The sequence below is a fragment of the Nerophis ophidion genome, linkage group LG05 (genome assembly GCF_033978795.1).
Source record: "Nerophis ophidion isolate RoL-2023_Sa linkage group LG05, RoL_Noph_v1.0, whole genome shotgun sequence".
Lineage (NCBI taxonomy): Eukaryota > Metazoa > Chordata > Actinopteri > Syngnathiformes > Syngnathidae > Nerophis > Nerophis ophidion.
In genome coordinates this window covers 38,629,170-38,649,046 of record NC_084615.1, presented here as the reverse complement: position 1 = coordinate 38,649,046, position 19,877 = coordinate 38,629,170, and the positions used below count along the sequence as shown (strand labels likewise).

At 40.7% G+C, this 19,877-nt stretch overlaps 1 protein-coding gene across 9 annotated transcripts in view; it reads right to left on the bottom strand.

The window, feature by feature from the left end:
• The window catches only part of unc93a (unc-93 homolog A), a 112,011-nt gene that overhangs the window by 30,545 nt on the left and 61,589 nt on the right, over positions 1 to 19,877 (bottom strand). For 2 of the 9 annotated variants that reach the window (XM_061900881.1, XM_061900889.1), the window contains exon 2: positions 8,549 to 8,682. In XM_061900881.1, the coding sequence (XP_061756865.1) occupies positions 8,549 to 8,598 (50 nt within the window). In that variant the 5' untranslated portion in view covers positions 8,599 to 8,682. Of the gene's footprint in view, positions 1 to 3,910; positions 4,282 to 8,548; positions 8,683 to 14,792; positions 14,873 to 19,877 lie in introns of those variants that run through there. The other 7 variants (XM_061900887.1, XM_061900891.1, XM_061900888.1 and 4 more) reach the window with 5 other exon arrangements.

Here is a 19,877-nt window from a genome sequence, read left to right as displayed (position 1 = left end):
TCACCGAAAAACGGTTGAGAACCACTGCCTTAAGGGTACGCATACGTACTGTATGTAAAAAATTGAGTTGGGTTGGAAAAAATTGGGCTGTTTGGCCACTGGTTAGAGTGTCCGCCCTGGGATCCGTAGGTTGTGAGTTCAAACCCCGGCCGAGTCATACCACAGACAATAAAAATGGGACCCATTGCCTCCCTGCTTGGCACTCAGCATCAAAGGTTGGAATTGGGGGTTAAGTCACCGAAAATGATTCCCGTGCGTGGCCACCGCTGCTGCCCACTGCTCCCCTCACCTCCTAGCGGTGATTAAGGGTGATGGGTCAAATGGAGAGGACATATTTCACCACACCTAGTGTGTGTGTGACACTCATTGGTACTTTTCTTTTAACTTAAAGGCCTACTGAAACCCACCACTACCTCCCACGCAGTCTGATCATTTATACATCAATGATGGAATATTAACATTGCAACACATGCCAATACGGCCTTTTTAGTTTACTAAATTACAATTTTAAATTTCCTGCGGGGTTTCTTGTTGAAAACGTCGCGGAATGATGACGCTGTTGGGGTGTCGCATGGCTGCAGTTGTGTGACCTCAAGTATGCAAAAATCCAGGAGAGCAGAAAGCCGGTAAGATGATTTTAATTTCATCAAAGTAAAAGATATAAACAGAAAGCAGTCTTGCATGGAGATGTTCCCAACATGGTTTTAACTTCGAGCACTGAGGAGTGCTCGAGTGAAACATAAATAGACCTATGTTGATTGACAGCAGCTGAGGACCGCTGCCAATCAACGGCGAGTGTGACAAAAACAGTGCTCAGCGGAGTAAACAGGAAGTATGACAAAATAAGAGCACTGAACAGGAAATAAAGTACAAAACACGAAAAACTATCAGAAAGTAAGTGACAGATCGTTACAGACGCGTATGATGACACGTGCGTGTGACGTCTCGAGTTGGAGGGGACATATTAGCGCAGCACCACTAGCGGCTAAAAGTCTTCTCTTCACATCACGCAATTACACAGTATTTTGGAAATCTGTGTTGCTGAATCTTTTGCAATTTGTTCAATTAATATTGGAGAAGTCACAGTAGAAAGATGGAGGTGGAAAGCTTTAGCTTTTAGCCACACAAACACACTGTGTTTTCTTGTTGAAAATTCATGGAGGTGAAGCTTTACTATGGATCAGAGCGGTCAAGCGAATAGGGATCCCGACCACATGTGAACCGGCAGTTTTCGGTGAGAAAATTGTGGTAAAAAGTCGCCTCATACCGGAGATCAGCGGAACTTCTGTCATGCTGCTGCTGCTGTGACTAATTCCCTCAGAGACTGGCGTCAAGACACCCGTGGACACACCCCTCCGAGTATCAGGTACTATTTAATCTCACTAAAACACTTGCAACACAATAGAAAGATAAGGGATTTCCCAGAATTGTCCTAGTAAATGTGTCTAAAAACATCTGAATCGCTCACAATGCAATCGCCTTTTTTTTTTCTAGTCCTTCGCTATCAATATCCTCAGCCACAAATCTTTCATCCTCGCTCAAATTAATGGGGAAATTGTCGTTTTCTTGGTCCGAAAAAGCTCTTTTTGTTGGAGGCTCCCATTATAAACAATGTGAGGACATGAGGAGCCCCCACACTTGTGACGTCATCGTCTGCAACTACCGGTAAAGACAAGGCTTTTTTATTAGCGACCAAAAGTTGCGAACTTTTTGTCGATGTTCTCTACTAAATCCTTTCAGCAAAAATATGGCAATATCACGAAATGATCAAGTACGACGCATAAAATGGACCTGCTATCCCTGTTTGAATAAGAAAATCTCATTTCAGTAGGCCTTTAACAAAACCACCAATATGTTTGGAGGAGAAAAGGTGAGGCCTTTAATCCCAGGAACACCAAACCTATCATCAAGCATGGTGGTGGTAGTATTATGTTTGGAGCCTGTTTTGCTGCCAATGGAACTGGTGCTTTATATAGAGTAAATGGGACAATGATTACCTTCAGAACAACCTAAAATCATCAGCCCGGAGGGTGGGTGTTGGGCGCAGTTGGGTGTTTCGACAGAACAATGACCCCCAAACACACGTCAAGAGTTGTAAAGGAGTGGCTAAATCAGGCTAGAATTAAGGTTTTAGAATGACCTTCCCAAAGTCCTGACTTGAACATGTGGACAATGCTGAAGAAACAAGTCCATCAGAATCAGAATCATACATACATCCATCCATTTTCTACCGCTTATTCCCTTTGGGGTCGCGGGGGGTGCTGGTTCCTATCTCAGTTACAATCCGGCAGAAGATGGCGTACACCCTGGACAAGTCGCCACCTCATCACAGGGCCAACACAGATAGACAGACAACATTCACACTCACATTCACACACTAGAGGCCAATTTAGTGTTGCCAATCAACCTATCCCCAGGTGCATGTCTTTGGAGGTGGGAGGAAGCCGGAGTACCCGGAGGGAACCCACGCAGTCACGGCGAGAATATGCAAACACCACACAGAAAGATCCCGAGCCTGGGATTGAACCCTGACTACTCAGGACTTCTTATTGTGAGGCAGAGGCACTAACCCCTCTGCCACCGTGAAGCCCAGAATCAGAACCAGAAATACTTTAATAATCCCTGAGGGGAAATTAACATTTTCAGCACAATCCCATTCAAGAGCAGACAAACATTACAGGGAGTAAGAACAGGTTCGCTGACGGGTCTGCCAACTTCTGGCGCCCCTTAAAAAAATGGTGAGAAACAGGGAGGAAGTGGGGTGAGAAGAAAAAATCAGTCAATGACTGGGCCCCTGGAGAGGGGGTCCAGACTGAAGCCAAGGAAGAAGAAGAAAAAACAACTCTTAGCCATAGCACACATAGGCATGTGTGTAAGAGGGAAACATCCAACATCAAAGAACAAAAAGGACTTTAAAGACATTAAAAGAGCAGAGCTGATGCAACCAGTCACTTCTACACACAGCCACGAAAGTAAAACAACAAAAAATAAAAAATAAAAATAAAAAAAAATCATAAAAAAACATATACACTGTGCTGGCCTCTGCGGTGTTCCATGCCATTGTCTGCTGAGGTGGGGGGAGAATGGCCAGAGACAGGAGCCGACCCAACAAAGCAAGAGATTCGACTCCAACAACTCTCGGCCAGTGTCCAGTCCGCAAGAATGAGCGAGACGCATGGATTCGTCTAAGGCGGGGGTCGGCAACCTGCAGCTCTAGAGCCGCATGTATTTCTTGGGCGCCGCCCTAATGGCTCTCTGGAGCTTTTTCAAAAATGTATGAAAAATGGAAAAAAAAGAAGGAAAAAAAAATACATTTTTGTTTTAATATGGTTTCTGCAGGAGGACAAACATGACACAAACCTCCCTAATTGTTATAAAGCACACTGTTTGTATTAAACATGCTTCACTGATTCGAGTATTTGGCGAGCGCTGTTTTGTCCTACTAATTTTGGCAGTCCTTGAACGCACCGTGGTTTGTTTACATGTAACTTTCTCCGATTCTCTAGGACGTGTTTTATGCCACTTCTTTTTCTGTCTCATTTTGTCTACCAAACTTTTAACGTTGTGCGTGAATGCACAAAGGTGAGTTTTGTTGATGTTACTAATTAGTGCTAATCAGACATATTTGGTCACTGCATGACTGCAAGCTAATCAATGCTAACATGCTATTTAGGCTAGCTGTATGTACATCTTGCATAATGCCTCATGTGTAGCTATAATTTAGCTGATTTAGATTCCTTTAAGTCCTCTTAATTCAATTTATATCTCAAGACACACTATCTGTATGTAATATGGCTTTTAATTTTTTGCGGATCCAGAAAGATTTGTTTTTGTATATTTGGTGCAATATGGCTCTTTCAACATTTTCGGTTGCCGACCCCTGGTCTAAGGAGACCGAAGTGTCCGATACCTGTTCATTCAGCCAAGACCCTGTAAAGCCCATCCATCCCGGCGCTCAGCGCCAGCTCCACAGCCCTGTCTCTACACCTACATCTCCTCCAGTCTCTCCAAACGGACTCTGGTGTGGCAGAGACCCAGCAGCCGGTCTCCATGGCCAAAAGGCTCCCGGGAGGCAGATCCAGAAGTTCACAAAAAAACACAGCAGAAGTCAGAAAAGTACCATCCCTTGTCACACAGTCCCAGAGAGTCCCCAACCAAAAGGCAAAGAAAAAACTCAAAGAAAACATGTGAAAACCAGAGGGAAACACATAAGGAAGGATGCAAAAAGCTCCTGCCAACAGCAGCCAATAGAGCGGTGCCATCTTGGTAAAAAAAAAGATGTCAATTTGACTCAGCAGATTTGGTCAGATTTTCAGTAGACCCATGATAGATTCATAAAAGAACCAAACTTCATGAATTCTTTTTGTGACCAACAAGTATGTGCACCAATCACTCTATCACAAAAAAAATAAGAGTTGTAGAAATTACTGGAAACTCAACACAGCCATGACATAATGTTCTTTACAAGTGTATGTAAACTTTTGACCACTACTGTATTTTTTTTAAACTGACTTAAGACAAATCTAATTTTTTTTTCAGTTTTTTCATGGACACTTTCCAAGATTCTGATACAAACGCACGCGTCGTTTTTTCTCAACAAGTACTTTAAAGAGGACAAGCCATGAAAAGACACTTTTAGATGAGGTAAAGTGCCTTTTAGGGATGATCCCATTTGTGATGTAACACAACAAAGTATCATCACTAATCATAAAGTGATAGTGACTTGGTGATAAAGCACAAGTTGACTTTTGACCACGCAAAATGAAAAAATTGTCCTTTTGAAAAAAAATTTTGTCCTTACAGATGGCGGAAAAGTCAGTAAATCGTCTCTGACTGAGTTATTTCGTCCAGAAAAAGTTAATTAGCTGTCCTTACGCCCACATTTTTTGTGCGCTTAAACAGGCACGTTTGCCAACTTTTTTTGACAAACTTATAGAATAGAATAGAACACAAAGTACTTTATTGATCCCTGGGGGAAATTCAGCACCGCAGTTCGCTCACAATAGACAATAAACAACAATAGACAATAACTTTCATTCTGTTGTTCTATAAAACTTAGCCTATGAAGACCAAGCTCGCCCTCTACTGGCTGTAATATAGCAGGAGTCAAATACTTCAAAAATTATTTTGATCCCGGGCTAATAGTTGATAACTTTTTGTCTGAATGCTGAAAAGTATTCAGACATAAGATGTCATTTATTATTCCGCCCTGTTTTTCATCCGCCTTCTTCTCTGACATTTTTCATTCAACTCAAACCACTGCACTTGCAAAAATGTTTGTCTCATTCAAGACACGCATGCTACCTTTTTTGTTATTAATTTCTGGAAAAATTCTCACATTTGCAGGAATTTCAGGATGCACAGTCTTTCAATCCTCCAGGTCACCCGCATTGCCCACATTTCCCAACCGATTCAAACCTTTCCAAAGTCAAAATACTCTATGCTTAAGTTAGTTTAACATCTTTTGGGGTTTTGGGGTATCTATTTTTTTTGCTATTTTTGCAGGTAGAGAGTATTGGTACCTGACGCACGTTTGTGTGCTATCTTTTTAGGCAAATTTTGCAGGTATACACCTCATAGTCATATATTTTGGTACTAGACGCATAGTTACCATTAACATGCTAATGTTAACATGATAGTTTTTTTATACTGTAGCTATTTTGGCAGTTATTCACCTCCCAATCATATATTTTGGTTCTTGATGCATGGTAACTTTTAGCATTCTTACGTTAACATGCTAGCTTTTTTTCACCTGTTTTGGCAGGTATAAGCCTCGGAGTCTTATATTTTTGTACTTGAGGCATGTTAGCTGTTAGCATACCAGCTTTTTTGGCTAATTTTGCAGGTATACACCTCACAGTCATCTATTTTGGTATTTGATGCATGTTTACTGTTAGCGTGCTAACAGTAGCATGTTTGCTTTTTTTCTGATATTTTGGCAGGTTTAAACCTGGGAGTCTTATATTTTGGTACTTGAGGTGTGTTAAAACTGTTAGCATACCAGCTTTTTTGGCAAATTTTGAAGGTATACAACACACAATCATCTATTTTGGTATTTGACACATGTTAACTGTTTGCTTGCTAATATTAGCGGGATTGCTTCTTAAGATATTTCAGCAGGTATACCCCTCATAGTCATATATTTTTAGCACTTGAGGTATGTTTACTGTTAGCATGTTAGCTTTTTTTTAGCTATTTTGGCTGGCATAAACCTCACAATCACATATTTTGGTAATTGATGCATGGTAACTGTAAGCATTCTTATGTTAACCTGCTACTTTTTTTTTCAGCTATTTTGGCAGGTTTAAACCTCGGAGTCTTATATTTGGGTACTTGAGGCATGTTAACTGTTAGCATACCAGCTTTTTTGGCCAACTTTTTAGGTATACACCTTACAGTCATCTATTTTGGTATTTGACGCATGTTTGCTCTTAGCATGTTAGCTTTTTTTCCAGCTATTTTTGGCAGGTATAAACCTCGGAGTCTTATATGTTGGTACTTGAGGCATGTTTACTGTTAGCATACCAGCTTTTTTGACTCATTTTGCAGGTAAACACCTCACAGTCATCTATTTTGGTATTTGATGCATGTTTACTGTTAACGTGCTAACGTTAGCATGTTAGCTTTTTTTCTGATATTTTGGCAGGTTTAAACCTGGGAGTCTTATATTTTGGTACTTGAGGTGTGTTAAAACTGTTAGCATACCAGCTTTTTTGGCAAATTTTGCAGGCATACAACTCACAGTCATCTATTTTGGTATTTGACGCATGTTAACTGTTTGCTTGTTAATGTTAGCGTGATAGCTTCTCAAGATATTTTGGCAGGTATATGCCTCACAGTCATATATTTTTAGCACTTGAGGCATTTTTACTGTTAGCATGTTAGCTTTTTTTTTAGCTATTTTGGCTGAAATAGACCTCACAATCACATATTTTGGTACTTGATGCATGGTAACTGTAAGCATTCTTATGTTAACCTGCTCCTTATTTTTCAGCTATTTTGGCAGGTTTAAACCTCGGAATCTTATATTTGGGTACTTGAGGCATGTTAACTGTTAGCATACCAGCTTTTTTGGCAATTTTTTTAGGTATACACTTCACAGTCATCTATTTTGGTATTTGACGCATGTTTGCTGTTAGCGTGTTTGCTTTTTTTCCAGCTATTTTTGGCAGGTATAAACCTCGGAGTCTTATATTTTGGTACATGAGGCATGTTTACTGTTAGCATACCAGCTTTTTTGGCTAATTTTGCAGGTATACACCTCACAGTCATCTATTTTGGTATTTGATGCATGATAATGGTTTGCATTTTAATGTTAACGTGATAGCTTCTTAAGCTATTTTGGCAGGTATACACCTCACAGTCCATATATTTTTAGCACTTGAGGCATGTTTACTGTTGGAGTGCTAATTATAGCATTTTAGCTTGTTTTAGCTATTTTGGCAGGTATAAACCTCACAATCCTATATTTTGGAACTTAACGCTTGGTAACTGTTAGCATTGTTATGTTAACCTGCTAGCTTTTTCTCAGCTATTTTGGGGGGTAAAAACCTTGGAGTCTTACATTTTGATACTTGATGCATGTTAACTGTTAGTATACCAGCTTTTTTGGCAAATTTTGCAGGTATACACCTCACAGTCATCTACTTTGGTATTTGACGCATGTTTACTGTTAGCATGTTAGTTTTTTTCAGCTATTTTGGCAGGTATAAACCTCGGAGTCGTATATTTTGTTACGTACTTGAGGCATATGTTTACTGTTAGCATACCATCTTTTTGGGCTAATTTTGCAGGTATACACTTCACAGTCATCTATTTCGGTATTTGACGTATGTTAATGTTAACGTGATAGCTTCTTGTGCTATTTTGGCAGGTAAACGCCGCACAGTCATATATTTTTAGCACTTGTGGCATTTTTACTGTTAGCATGCTAAAGTTAGCATGTTAGCTCTGTTTAGCTATTTTGGCAGGTATAAACTTTACAATCATACATTTTGGTACTTGACGCATGGTAAGTGGTAGCATTCTTATGTTAACCTAATAGCTTTTTTCAGCTATTTTGGCAGGTATAAACCTCAGAGTCTTATATTTTGGTAGTTGAGGCATGTTAACTGTTAACATACCAGCTTTTTGGATAATTTTTCAGGTATACACCTCACAGTCATCTACTTTGGTATTTGACACATGTTAATTGTTGGTATGTTAATGTTAGCATGATAGCTTTTTAAGCAATTTTGAACTCACAGTCATACATTTTTAGCACTTGCAGCATTTTTACTGTTAGCATGTTAGCTTTTTAAGCTATTTTGGCAGACCTCAGGTTCATATATTTTGGTATGTGACACATGTTAACTGTTGAGTCTTATTTTTTGCTACTTGGCGCTATCTAGTTTAGTTTAAAAGTCTAATAAATTGAGGCAAAGCTTGGGGACAATATGATATTATACATTTTTGTTTTTTGAAATTTGCCATCAAGGACGATGATCAAAAATGTGATGTACATTTTAGACAAAGCAGGTTGTTTGCCCCTGTAATCCAAGTCTCCTACCTGTCTGACTGCTGGTGGAAAACAAACTTCATACAGGTTTTGTTTCCCATGCACACACACTTTCTTCCTTCAGGCTGACTTTTCTCACCCAATCCTGCAGCGCTTTCATCCAAATCCCCGCTGGAATGTCGAACCTGCATGAGAACCACATCACATTTAGGCCCGGATGAGACCTTGTTCTAATCCTTGTTGAACGCAACAACCCTGGTGGCCATCTTTTTTTTTATTTTTTTTTAACCCGTCTAGTTTTATTTACAGGAAATGAGAAAACCTGAAATTGTCTCCCAAACACATCCTGGTGAAAAAGTCCTTTTTGAACCTCCATCCATTTTCCACCGTTTATTCCCTTTTGGGGTCGCGGGGGGATCTGGTGCCTATCTCAGCTACAATCGGGCGGAAGGTGGGCTAAACCCTGGACAAGTCGCCACCTCATCGCAGGGCCAACACAGATAAACAGACAACATTCACACTCACATTCACACATTAGGGCCAATTTAGTGTTGCCAATCAGCCTATCCCCAGGTGCATGTCTTTGGAAGTGGGAGGAAGCTGGAGTACCCGGAGGGAACCCACGCAGTCACGGGGCGAACATGCAAACTCCACACAGAAAGATCCCGAGCCCGGGATTGAACCCTGACTACTCAGGACCTTCGTGAAGCCCCCTTTTTGAACAGTGTTACAATATGTTGTAACATGTTATATTTATTAAATTAAGCCACTTTATTTTCTTTGAAACATGTAGAAATTGTGTTTTTAGCCCTGCAAAATAGGCAAGGTCACACTACAGCCTTCCATAAATATTTTGTGATGTCAGTTTTGTTTTTGAAAGGAAACGCTCACAAAAATATACGTCCGATTTGACAAAACACGCCTGGTCAACTAACCGCGTAACAGCTGCTGCAAGCGTCATTCTCGCCAACCACAAGCCTCAAACCTCACTCCCTTCACGTCGGTCAATGTGGGCGCCGTATGTCAACATACGTGCTATATATGCTCGTAATATCACTCTTTATTTATCTGCATGTGGCGTAATGGGTTAGGCCGATTACGCTAAAGCAATTCAACATGGCTGAAAGACAGCAGGATGTTAACTTTTTCCTGTTAAAGTGATGTCATTTACCAGAATTACTCCTACTGTTGGGTTCGCTTAGGGATAGCTGGTTGTTTGTTCCCTAAAAAAAAAATCTGAATGTGTCTCAGCACGGAGGAAATAACACAGGGTGCAGTGTGTACAAAAACAACAGGACAAGAAGCAGAGGGACTCATACACGCACACTATCGCTAACGTCTGCAGTTCTACCTTTTTGCACGGGAGACACACACTGCTTAATCATACAGCATTCCTGTGTGTGTGTGTCCGTGTGTGTCCGTGTTTGTGCGTGTGATGGTGTGTGTGTGTTTTGCCACAGTTGCAGACAGTCCATTGTAGCGTGCGTGCTGACACAGAGCATCACTACACTTGTGTTCCCAGCAACACAATGGACAACACCAGGCAGAGATGCTGAGCATGACACTCCACCGCTTTATGCTGCTCAATACCACACACACACACACACACACACACACAAACACACACACGCACACACAAACATGGATGTATTTGTTACCTTCTTGAAAAATGCCTACCTCTTCAGGACGACCCTTTCTAGATATATAAAGATTTGTATTTACAACACTAATAATATATACATACTATGCAAATATAAAAAAGGTAAAATTTTATTAATTTTTTTATTTTATGCTTGTAATTTGTGTTTAATCTTCATTATTTACTTCAAGCTATTACAGTATGTCTCTATATACATATTTTATTGTCTTTATTAATTTTGGCCGAAATGGTTAATGGTAAATGGGTTGTACTTGTATAGCACTTTTCTACCCCTTTTTAAGGAGCCCAAAGCGCTTTTGTCAGGGGTTCCCCTGACAGTTTGTCTATGTTTTAGTTTTTTCCTCTGCATTTGTCTGTTTCCTCTGTGTTTAGTATTTCTTGTCCTTAGTTCCTGTCTAGTGCTCTTATTTTGTCAGCTTCCTGTCTGGTTCCCTGAGTGCTGTGTTCCTCCTCAGCTGCGGCTGATTGGCACCTGGACACAACTTTGCCAATCAGCCCGCTCCTATTTGTACCTGCATTGTGTTGTGTCAATTGCTGGATCATTGAATTGTCATTCGGACTTGTATTGTCGTTGCCTCATGTCACTCTTGTGTCTTTGATACCTGTCGTGTCTGGCATCATTTCAGCTAGTACCTGTTGTGTTACATCTTGTCCTGGTCGTCGTAGCGGTAAGCTGTTTATGTTAGCCATTAGCTATTTCCAGTTTTTCTGTTTGTTATCCTCTAGCTTCCATGCTAAAGTTCCTTTTTGTTTTTATAGCTCCCACTGCTAGCTCTCTTAGTTTGTTATTCCGCCCACGTGCATGCTTTTTGTTTGTTCTTGTTCTATTATTTATATCAAATCATGTCTTCATATCCAATGCCTGCCTCCATCTCTGCATCTTGGCGTTTGACAACAAATAACTGTGACAGCTTTGACAGTATTTCCATCTTCGCCCATTCACACACTGACGGTGGGAGCTGCCATGCAAGGCGCTCACCAGGACCCATCAGGAGAAAGGATGAAGTGTCTTGCCCAAGAACACAACAGACGTGACTAGGATGGTAGAAGGTGGGGATTGAACCAGTAACCCTCAGATTGCTGGCACAGCCACTCTACCAACTTCGCCACGCCGTCTCCAAAAGGTGAATTTGAATCTCTTACACACACTTGTTATTACATATGTTGGCCAGAGGAGGAGCACTTCAAATGTTTACACACACTTGTCATTTCATATGTTGACCAGATGGGGAGCACTTTTAAAACCGACACACGGTCAATCTGAAAAATCCTTCCTTTTTGGGACCACCCTAATTTTGATAGATTTCACCACCAGGGGTGCAAATGAGAGATTCTCTCTTAGATGCAATGGTTTTCCGTATTGGGACCATGATATATGTCCTATCTTGTTCACCGGTCCTCATATGGAAGGTACTTTTCCTTGTTGATGTCTCAAAAAGGGTAAAAATACAAGAACACACGTGCACAACAAACACATGCACACACTCACACACACAAATATTTACAACATTTATAATAATTATATACAAACCCCGTCTCAACATGAGTTGGGAAATTGTGTTAGATGTAAATATAAACGGAATACAGTGATTTGCAAATAATTTTCAACCCATATTCAGTTGAATATGCTACACAGACAACATATTTGATGTTCAAACTGATAAATATTTTTTTTTTCTGCAAATAATCATTAACTTTAGAATTTGATGCCAGCAACACGTGACAAATAAGTTGGGAAAGGTGGCAATAAATACTGATAAAGTTGAGGAATGCTCATCAAACACTTATTTTGAACATCCCACAGGTGTACAGGCTAATTGGGAACAAGTGGGTTCCATGATTGGGTATAAAAACAGCTTCCCAAAATATGCTCAGTCTTTCACAAGAAAGGATGGGGCGAGGTACACCCCTTTGTCCACAACTGTGTGAGCAAATAGTCAAACAGTTTAAGAACACAATGTAAGGCTTCAACTTTGTCCCGTCTGCTTTGGCTGCGAGAGCCACCGTGACGCATGCCTTCTCGTGGCCGGTGGTTTTGAGGAAGATGTTTGGTAATAAAACCAACCATGTCAAACCAGACGGCTGTTTCATCCATGGCGATGATATTCTTGGGCTGGATTTTCTTGGCCTCTTCCTGTTTAGCAGAGAAAACGAGGAAGTTGACAATCTTCTCGACGGGAGCATCCTTCTGTGCAACAGTTGTTCTCCTCCTGAGGGTAAAGTTGTTCCGATGCAGGAATCGATTAAGCCAGCCACTCGTTGCACCAAACACCACCCCGGTGTCTCTCGTGTCACTCGCAGTGGTATACAACTCCTTGGCCTTAATGGGGATCATTTTGCGGGACACACGGTGGTTCAGTCCACAAATGTGATGTATCCACTGACACAAATTAGCATCAAGCTCGTCGCTCACTTTCTTCCTACCTCTGCCAGATAAGTGAGCCCGTTTTCCATAGATTGCCGACTGAGATAGTAGTACTCCATTTTTTTGTTTCCATTCATGTACACCAGGGGTGTAAAACGTACGGCCCGAGGGCCAGATCAGGCCAGCGAACAGGTTTTACCCGGCCCGCAGGATGAGTTTGTTAAGTATAAAAAATACCCTGAAGCTTTTGAATTAAAGAAACTGCCGTTCTATATGTGTCCCCTAGATGTCGCCATAGCAATTATTTAGTTCTTTGTAGATGATGCTACATATGTGCAAAATAAACTACATGATGTTAGTACATCAGTCGAGGAAAATGAGCAAACTACATAAACAACACCCTGTAATTTGATTTTAATATTATTTTCTTATATAATGGATTGAAAATTAACACCAATGAGATGAACATTATCACATAATTTATTCAGAAAACATAAATAATAACAAATAAAAGTATATATACTATTAAACGCCACAGGTAGCTTGGTTGGTAGAGTGGCCGTGTCAGTAGTGAAGTGAAGTGAATTATATTTATATAGCGCTTTTCTCTAGTGACTCAAAGCGCTTTACATAGTGAAACCCAATATCTAAGTTACATTCAAACCAGTGTGGGTGGCACTGGGAGCACGTGGGTAAAGTGTCTTGCCCAAGGACACAACGGCAGTGACTAGGATGGCGTAAGCGGGATTCGAACCTGCAACCCTCAAGTTGCTGGCACGGCCACTCTACCAACCGAGCTATACCGCCCCACGTTCGGTTCCAGGTTCGAGCCCCGCTTCCGGCATCTTAGTCACTGCCGTTGTGTCCTTGGGCAAGACACTTTACCCACCTGCTCCCAGTGCCACCCATACTGGTTTAAAATACATGTAACTTAGATATTGGGTTTCACTATGTAAAGCGCTTTGAGTCAGTAGAGAAAAGCGCTATATAAATATAATTAACTTCACTAACATTATGATTTGTACAATTTGAAAATGTGCTTGCTCTATTTTTAAACAAAGAAAACAATCTGAAGTTTTCTTTATTTCTAAGTTATCGTGCCGTGATTTTTACCAGTCCGGCCCACTTGGGAATAGATTTTTCTCCTTGTGGCCCTCCATCTACAGTGAGTTTGACACCCCTGGCGTACACGCTTCGGGTCAACGTTAAACTGCCTGGCCGCTGCCAAACCAGAATTCTGCGCCGCATACTTCACAGCCACTAGCTTGAACTTTAAGTCAAACTTTCTGTTCTTCTTCCCCCTTAAAGTATTCCCGTCCATCAGTTGTGGTGTACCGCTGTACATGGGCTATTATTAGGAAGAGGCGTTTAATTCACAAAATGGGCTCAGACCCTGGGTGGCTATTAGTACATGGGCGGTTATTTGCCCAAGGGCGTTTACTTGGTAATATATATATATATATATATATATATATATATATATATACATATATAAATGATAAATGGGTTGTACTTGTATAGCGCTTTTCTACCTTCAAGGTACTCAGAGCACTTTGACACTACTTCCACATTTACCCATTCACACACACATTCACACACTGATGGAGGGAGCTGCCATGCAAGGCGCCAACCAGCACCCATCAGGAGCAAGGGTGAAGTGTCTTGCTCAGGACACAACGGACGTGACGAGGTTGGTACTAGGTGGGATTTGAACCAGGGATATATATATATATATATATATATATATATATATATATATATATATATATGCAAACATAAATGAGGTTATTTTTTTAGTTACTTTTTATTTGGATTTTTAGTTTGGTTTTTAATCTTCATTATTTACTTCAAGTTATTGCAGTATGTCTCTATAAACATGTTTTAATTTTTTAAATACATTTTGGCCAAAGGGGGCGCATTTCAATTCCTTACAAAATTTCCTTCTTTTTGGGACCACGCTCATTTTCATCGATTTCTCCACCAGGGGAGCCAATGAGACATTCTCTATTAAATGCACTGCTTTTCTGTATTGGGACCATGATTTCGATCCTATCTTGTTCAGCAGGATAGGACATATGGAAGGTAATTTTCCTTGTTGATGTCTGAAGAAGGGTAGATATACTAGAACACATACACACACCCACACACGCTTAATTTTAATAGATGGAAATATGTCACAGTGGTTGTCCCAAAAATACAATGCTCACATTTAAGCATGAGCATTAAATTAAATCTTGTCAAGGCCACAATAAAAAATTAAACTGGATTACCTTTAGAGCAGTGATTCTCCCCTGTGTGTTCCTACTTCCCTGTGTTCTCTCACCATGGAAGACATAGTAACACAACGAAGACGACTATTTTTGGACATATGAGGATTCACAACCTTATACTCCTGAAGCTAAATATATCGCTGCTTATGGAAGCCAGCATGAACGAAGGAAGAGTGAGACGTTTGAGCAGACGGGAAGTGAAAGCGATTTTGAAGCTATGAATATGGAACTTGGAGACCAGCAATTTTAACATAAATGGATTGTTTTCCAAAAATCAACAGGAAACATCCTCGGCCAGCTGGACCAGACGAACAACGCTCCATCGAGTGAGTCATTTTAATATGGATCATAATATACGCGGCACATGTAGCAACAAAGAGACAGCAAAACCAACTCTCAAGTCTGCAAAAGTCGAAACACATTTTCTGCTATACGCACATTTTGAAATTCAGAATGGCACTTTTTGAAGGAACTGAACACCGTTGTTTGCATAGGACACAGCAATCTGACATCAAGTCACATGTTTGCAATTATAAAACACTGCAGTTCAAAATGATACCACATGAGCTAATATACGTCCCACCAAGCCAAACACCTGAATGCTTAATTGTTAACACTCCAATCAGGAAATAGGCACTATCAAAATACCACAGGTGAGTACCTCTTTCTTTTACGACAACAATGGAAGACGTTGCAGAGAGAGAATATTGTCTGTGGTATGGATAAGCCAATATTGCCAGACTCAGCTGAGTGGCAAGATGTTGCGTACATCTTTACTGCAATTTTACTACTTCAGTTTACTGGGATTTTTTTTGGCTTGGTTTGTTTTGTGAGCATTTTTTTGTTTATTCCAACGTAAATATATATTGTGAAGGGCGTGGCATGTGCGCCTGCGGGAAAGCGGGGTGTGGCAGGGCCGGCCTCGAGGTTGGCGACAGGTGATTGGATGACACAGCTGAAAGTGTTTCTCTAATCACCTGTCGCTCTGTAAAAGGCCGCAGTCGGGAGGCGGCGGGAGAGAGAGACGGACATATCTTTGCTGGGAACAGAAAGACTGTGTGGAAAGGAGAGACATATTGCTGTAAAGCATTCAGGTTTATTGAAAAATAAACATTGTTGAACTTAAAACAAGCCTGTCATGTCTATCCCTGGTGGTCCGGAGAACCCGGAAGCAACAGTCTTCCACATATATACTTTGCATACTTTGCATAGTTTTTTTTTCGAGTAAAGTTGTTTTTTTTCCTGCAAATATTTCTGTGCATGTGAACAATCTGAAGAATTTCCTACAAGTTGAAATATTTTAGTACTATGCAATCATGCGAAAGATGAGAGTGCTTTACAGTATGCCAAACAGCGTGTAGTTAGTTTGAGAAAAATGTGGTAATATGCTTTGTGCAAAAGTTTGATTTTGACAACGCTATATGCAGTTTTAGTTGCAGTGCTTACTTTTGCGGGCTTTAGGAGGTATTTTTCGCAGTTTGGGTGAGTGATTTTCTGAGTTGTGTTAGGTATTTTGATAAAACCACACCAGTTTGCAAAATTGTGTTTTATCATTTGGATAAATCTATAAACCAAGTGAACCACATGTGGTTCATTGTTGTTTGGGACAATACATCATGTCTTTCCATTGATCTGCTGTGTTCCACAAGTGGTTCCGTGAGCACCCTGAATTTGCAGTCTGAGACTATGTCTACACTAAGCCGGGTAACCCCTTAAACAAATAATTATTTAGCCTAAGGCCTGTTTCAGCCACACTAAACCATCGTTTAAGGTTCCCCTCCTTGGATAATTTTTTTACACGGGTAAGAGCACAGTGTATTTTTTGAATCTCCGGCTCTTAGCTTTGCATGGACTCATTGATCGTTTACAAAACTGAGTTCTGAGAGGAAGTGACGCCAGAAAGCCCGCAAACCACACAGGTAATGATGTCAGAAAGAATGCAGATTCATAACACCCCGTTCGGTAACTCGGCGGCAACCACTAGAAAGATGGAGGCGAATCATCCAGACATGCCCGTGTTTTGTCCTTCTTCTACATGTACAGACGCTTATGGAAATCACACATCAATACCTTAAGAGAAGGAAACGGGCGATTGCAGCTATTTCAGATACAACACATCTCCGACGGCAACATAGCAATGTTGAGCAACGGTTTTGGATAAGGCCTGGAAGAACGGCTTAGTGTAGAAGGGGACCTTATACCATACTTGTGTAAACGGTGGTCTTTTCCTCTGCGTTGTGTGGATTTTATGAAACACGACCGAAACCATGGGTTGCTCAGCTGCAATTTACTGATAATACACAGAATACAACTGTCGTCGATAACTTTTTGCTATCGTCGAGCCTCGCTTCCGTTATCGTAGACAAAAGGGGAGTTACGTACAACAGTGAAATAAAAACATACCTGATAATACACAGAATACAACTGTCGTCAATAACTTTTTGCCATCGTCGAGCCCCTACGTAAATATAATAATGAACAAGAAAGTTAACCTAAGTGCTTAACAAGATAATACATTCTCTGTCGTCGGATGGACGCCTACCTCTCCCGTTATCGTAGACAAAAGGGAAGTGGGAAGGCGTGTCCAACGCATAAAAAAAGACAGGTGTCACACTAATTATTGCAGAAGGATGGGCAACGAGACAATGGTTCCCCATTGACAAAACATAAAAAAATATTCAGGTATTTACATGTAACTTACATATTTTGTGTAATTATAACAATAACACAACATTATAAAATAAGTTATTTACAAGACATAGTTGACCCTGTTACACTTGCCATCCTTGAGACCTCCGAATTCGGGAGATGTAGAGGGTATGGTGGGGGTTTGGTGGCGGAGAGGGGGTGTATATTGTAGCGTCCCGGAAGAGTAAGTGCTGCAAGGGGTTCCGGGTATTTTCTGTTGTGTTTATGTTGCGTTACGGTGCGGATGTTCTCCCAAAATGTGGTTGTCATTCTTGTTTGGTGTGGGTTCACAGTGTGGCGCATATTTGTAACAGTGTTAAAGTTGTTTATACGGCCAACTCAGTGTGACCTGTATGGCTGTTGATCAAGTATGCCTTTCATTCTCACATGTGTAGAAGTCGCATATATTACGTGACTGGGCTGGCACGCTGTTTCTGTGAATCAAATCAAATCAAATCAACTTTATTTATAAAGCACATTTAACATTTACCACAGGGGTAGCCAAAGTCCTGTACAATGGTCAGGTTAAAAGATATTACGAGGACCGAGCAAACAACACAACACAAACAGAACATGATAAAAAATAAATAAATAAATAAAACATAAAAACAGGTTCACAGCAGGTATGAAGGAAAAGCGGACGTGACAACAGGTTGCAGAGGACCCTTAAGGCAGTGCCTTTAAGGCAAGCCCCCAATATTAATGTCCAGGTGGTAATCGGGAGAAATTCAGGAGAATGGTTGCCTCAGGAGATTTTCGGGAGTGGGACTGAAATTCGGGAGTCTCCCGGTAAAATCGGGAGTGTTGGCAAGCATGCCTCCTATCTTCCACCATGCTCCCCCTTCCTAAACCTAATAGATATGTTTTTTTTCTGCATGTCGGGGGAAGGCATTCGGCCTTCATTCAGGCCACAGAGAAGGCCTGTGATCTCATCGAAGCAGCTTCTGTGCAGGGATGGATTCGTCAGTCACACAAGGCGATTCTTCCAACGTGGCCTTGCCATTGAGACAAAGCCTGTGATGTGGATACAATTTTATGGCCTGTTCCAGTCAGACAGTGAGATAATGTTTGGTTACACTGTTGTTGTTGTTGTTGTTTTTCCTTCAGTTTCTGTTCACAGTAAGTATAGGTACTTTGTCTACACTTTACAGTGGTGAGAAAAACTACTATTTTATTCTGACTTTCATTGTTTATTCATATGTTACTGTAACTAAGTATAGTAAGAAAATAATATTATTCAGCCTGCATCAGTCTGCAATCAGTGTTGTGATTGTTTGTTGTATATATGTACTTTCTTTGCCTCTGTATAAAGAATGTGTGGGTTTGGCCAGCTATTTCCTGAAATAGGTTTTTTCACAAATGTATTTTGTAGCAATCACTGTCTGACTGATTGACTGCAACAGTGCCTGATCATTTGAAGACTGGGTTAGTGAGATGACGGCGTGGCGCAGTTGGGAGCGTCTACCGACCTAGTCATGTCTGTTGTGTCCTTGAGCAAGACACACTTCACCCTTGCTCCTGATGGGTCGGGGTTAGGGACTTGCATGGCAGCTCCTGCCATCAGTTTGTGAAAAGGTGAATGTGGAAATAGTGTCAAAGCGCTTTGAGTACCTTGAAGATAGAAAAGCGCTATACAAGTATAACCCATTTACCATTTATATTTTACATGAAAACAAAACATCATTCTTATAAATGTGTGTATACAAACCCCGTTTCCATGTGAGTTGGTAAATTGTGTTAAATGTTAAAACGGACGGAATACAATCATTTGCAAATCATTTTCAACCCATATTCATTTGAATATGCTACAAAGACAACATAGTTGATGTTCAAACATTTTTATTTTTTTTTGTGCAAATAATCATGAACTTTAGAATTTGATGCCAGAAACACGTGACAAACAAGTTGGGAAAGGAGGTAATGAATACTGATAAGGTTGAGGAATGCTCATCAAACACTTATTTGGAACATCCCACAGGTGTGCAGGCTAATTGGGAACAGGTGGGTGCCATTATCGGGTATAAATAAATAAATAAATGATAAATGGGTTGCGCACGGCCACTCTCCCACAGAGTATAAAAACATCTTCCCAAAAAATGCTCAGTGTTTCACAAAAACGGATGGGGCGAGGTACACCCCTTTGTTCACAACTGCATAAGCAAATAGTCAAACAGTTTAAGAACGTTTCTCAAAGTGCAATTGCAAGAATTTTAGGGATTTCAACATCTACGGTCCATAATATCATCAAAAGGTTCAGACAATCTGGAGAAATCACTCCACACTCCACATGGCCAGAAACCAACATTGAATGACATTGACCTTCAATCCCTCTGACGGCACTGTATCAAAAACCGACATCAATCTCTAAAGGATATCACCACATGGGCTCAGGAACAC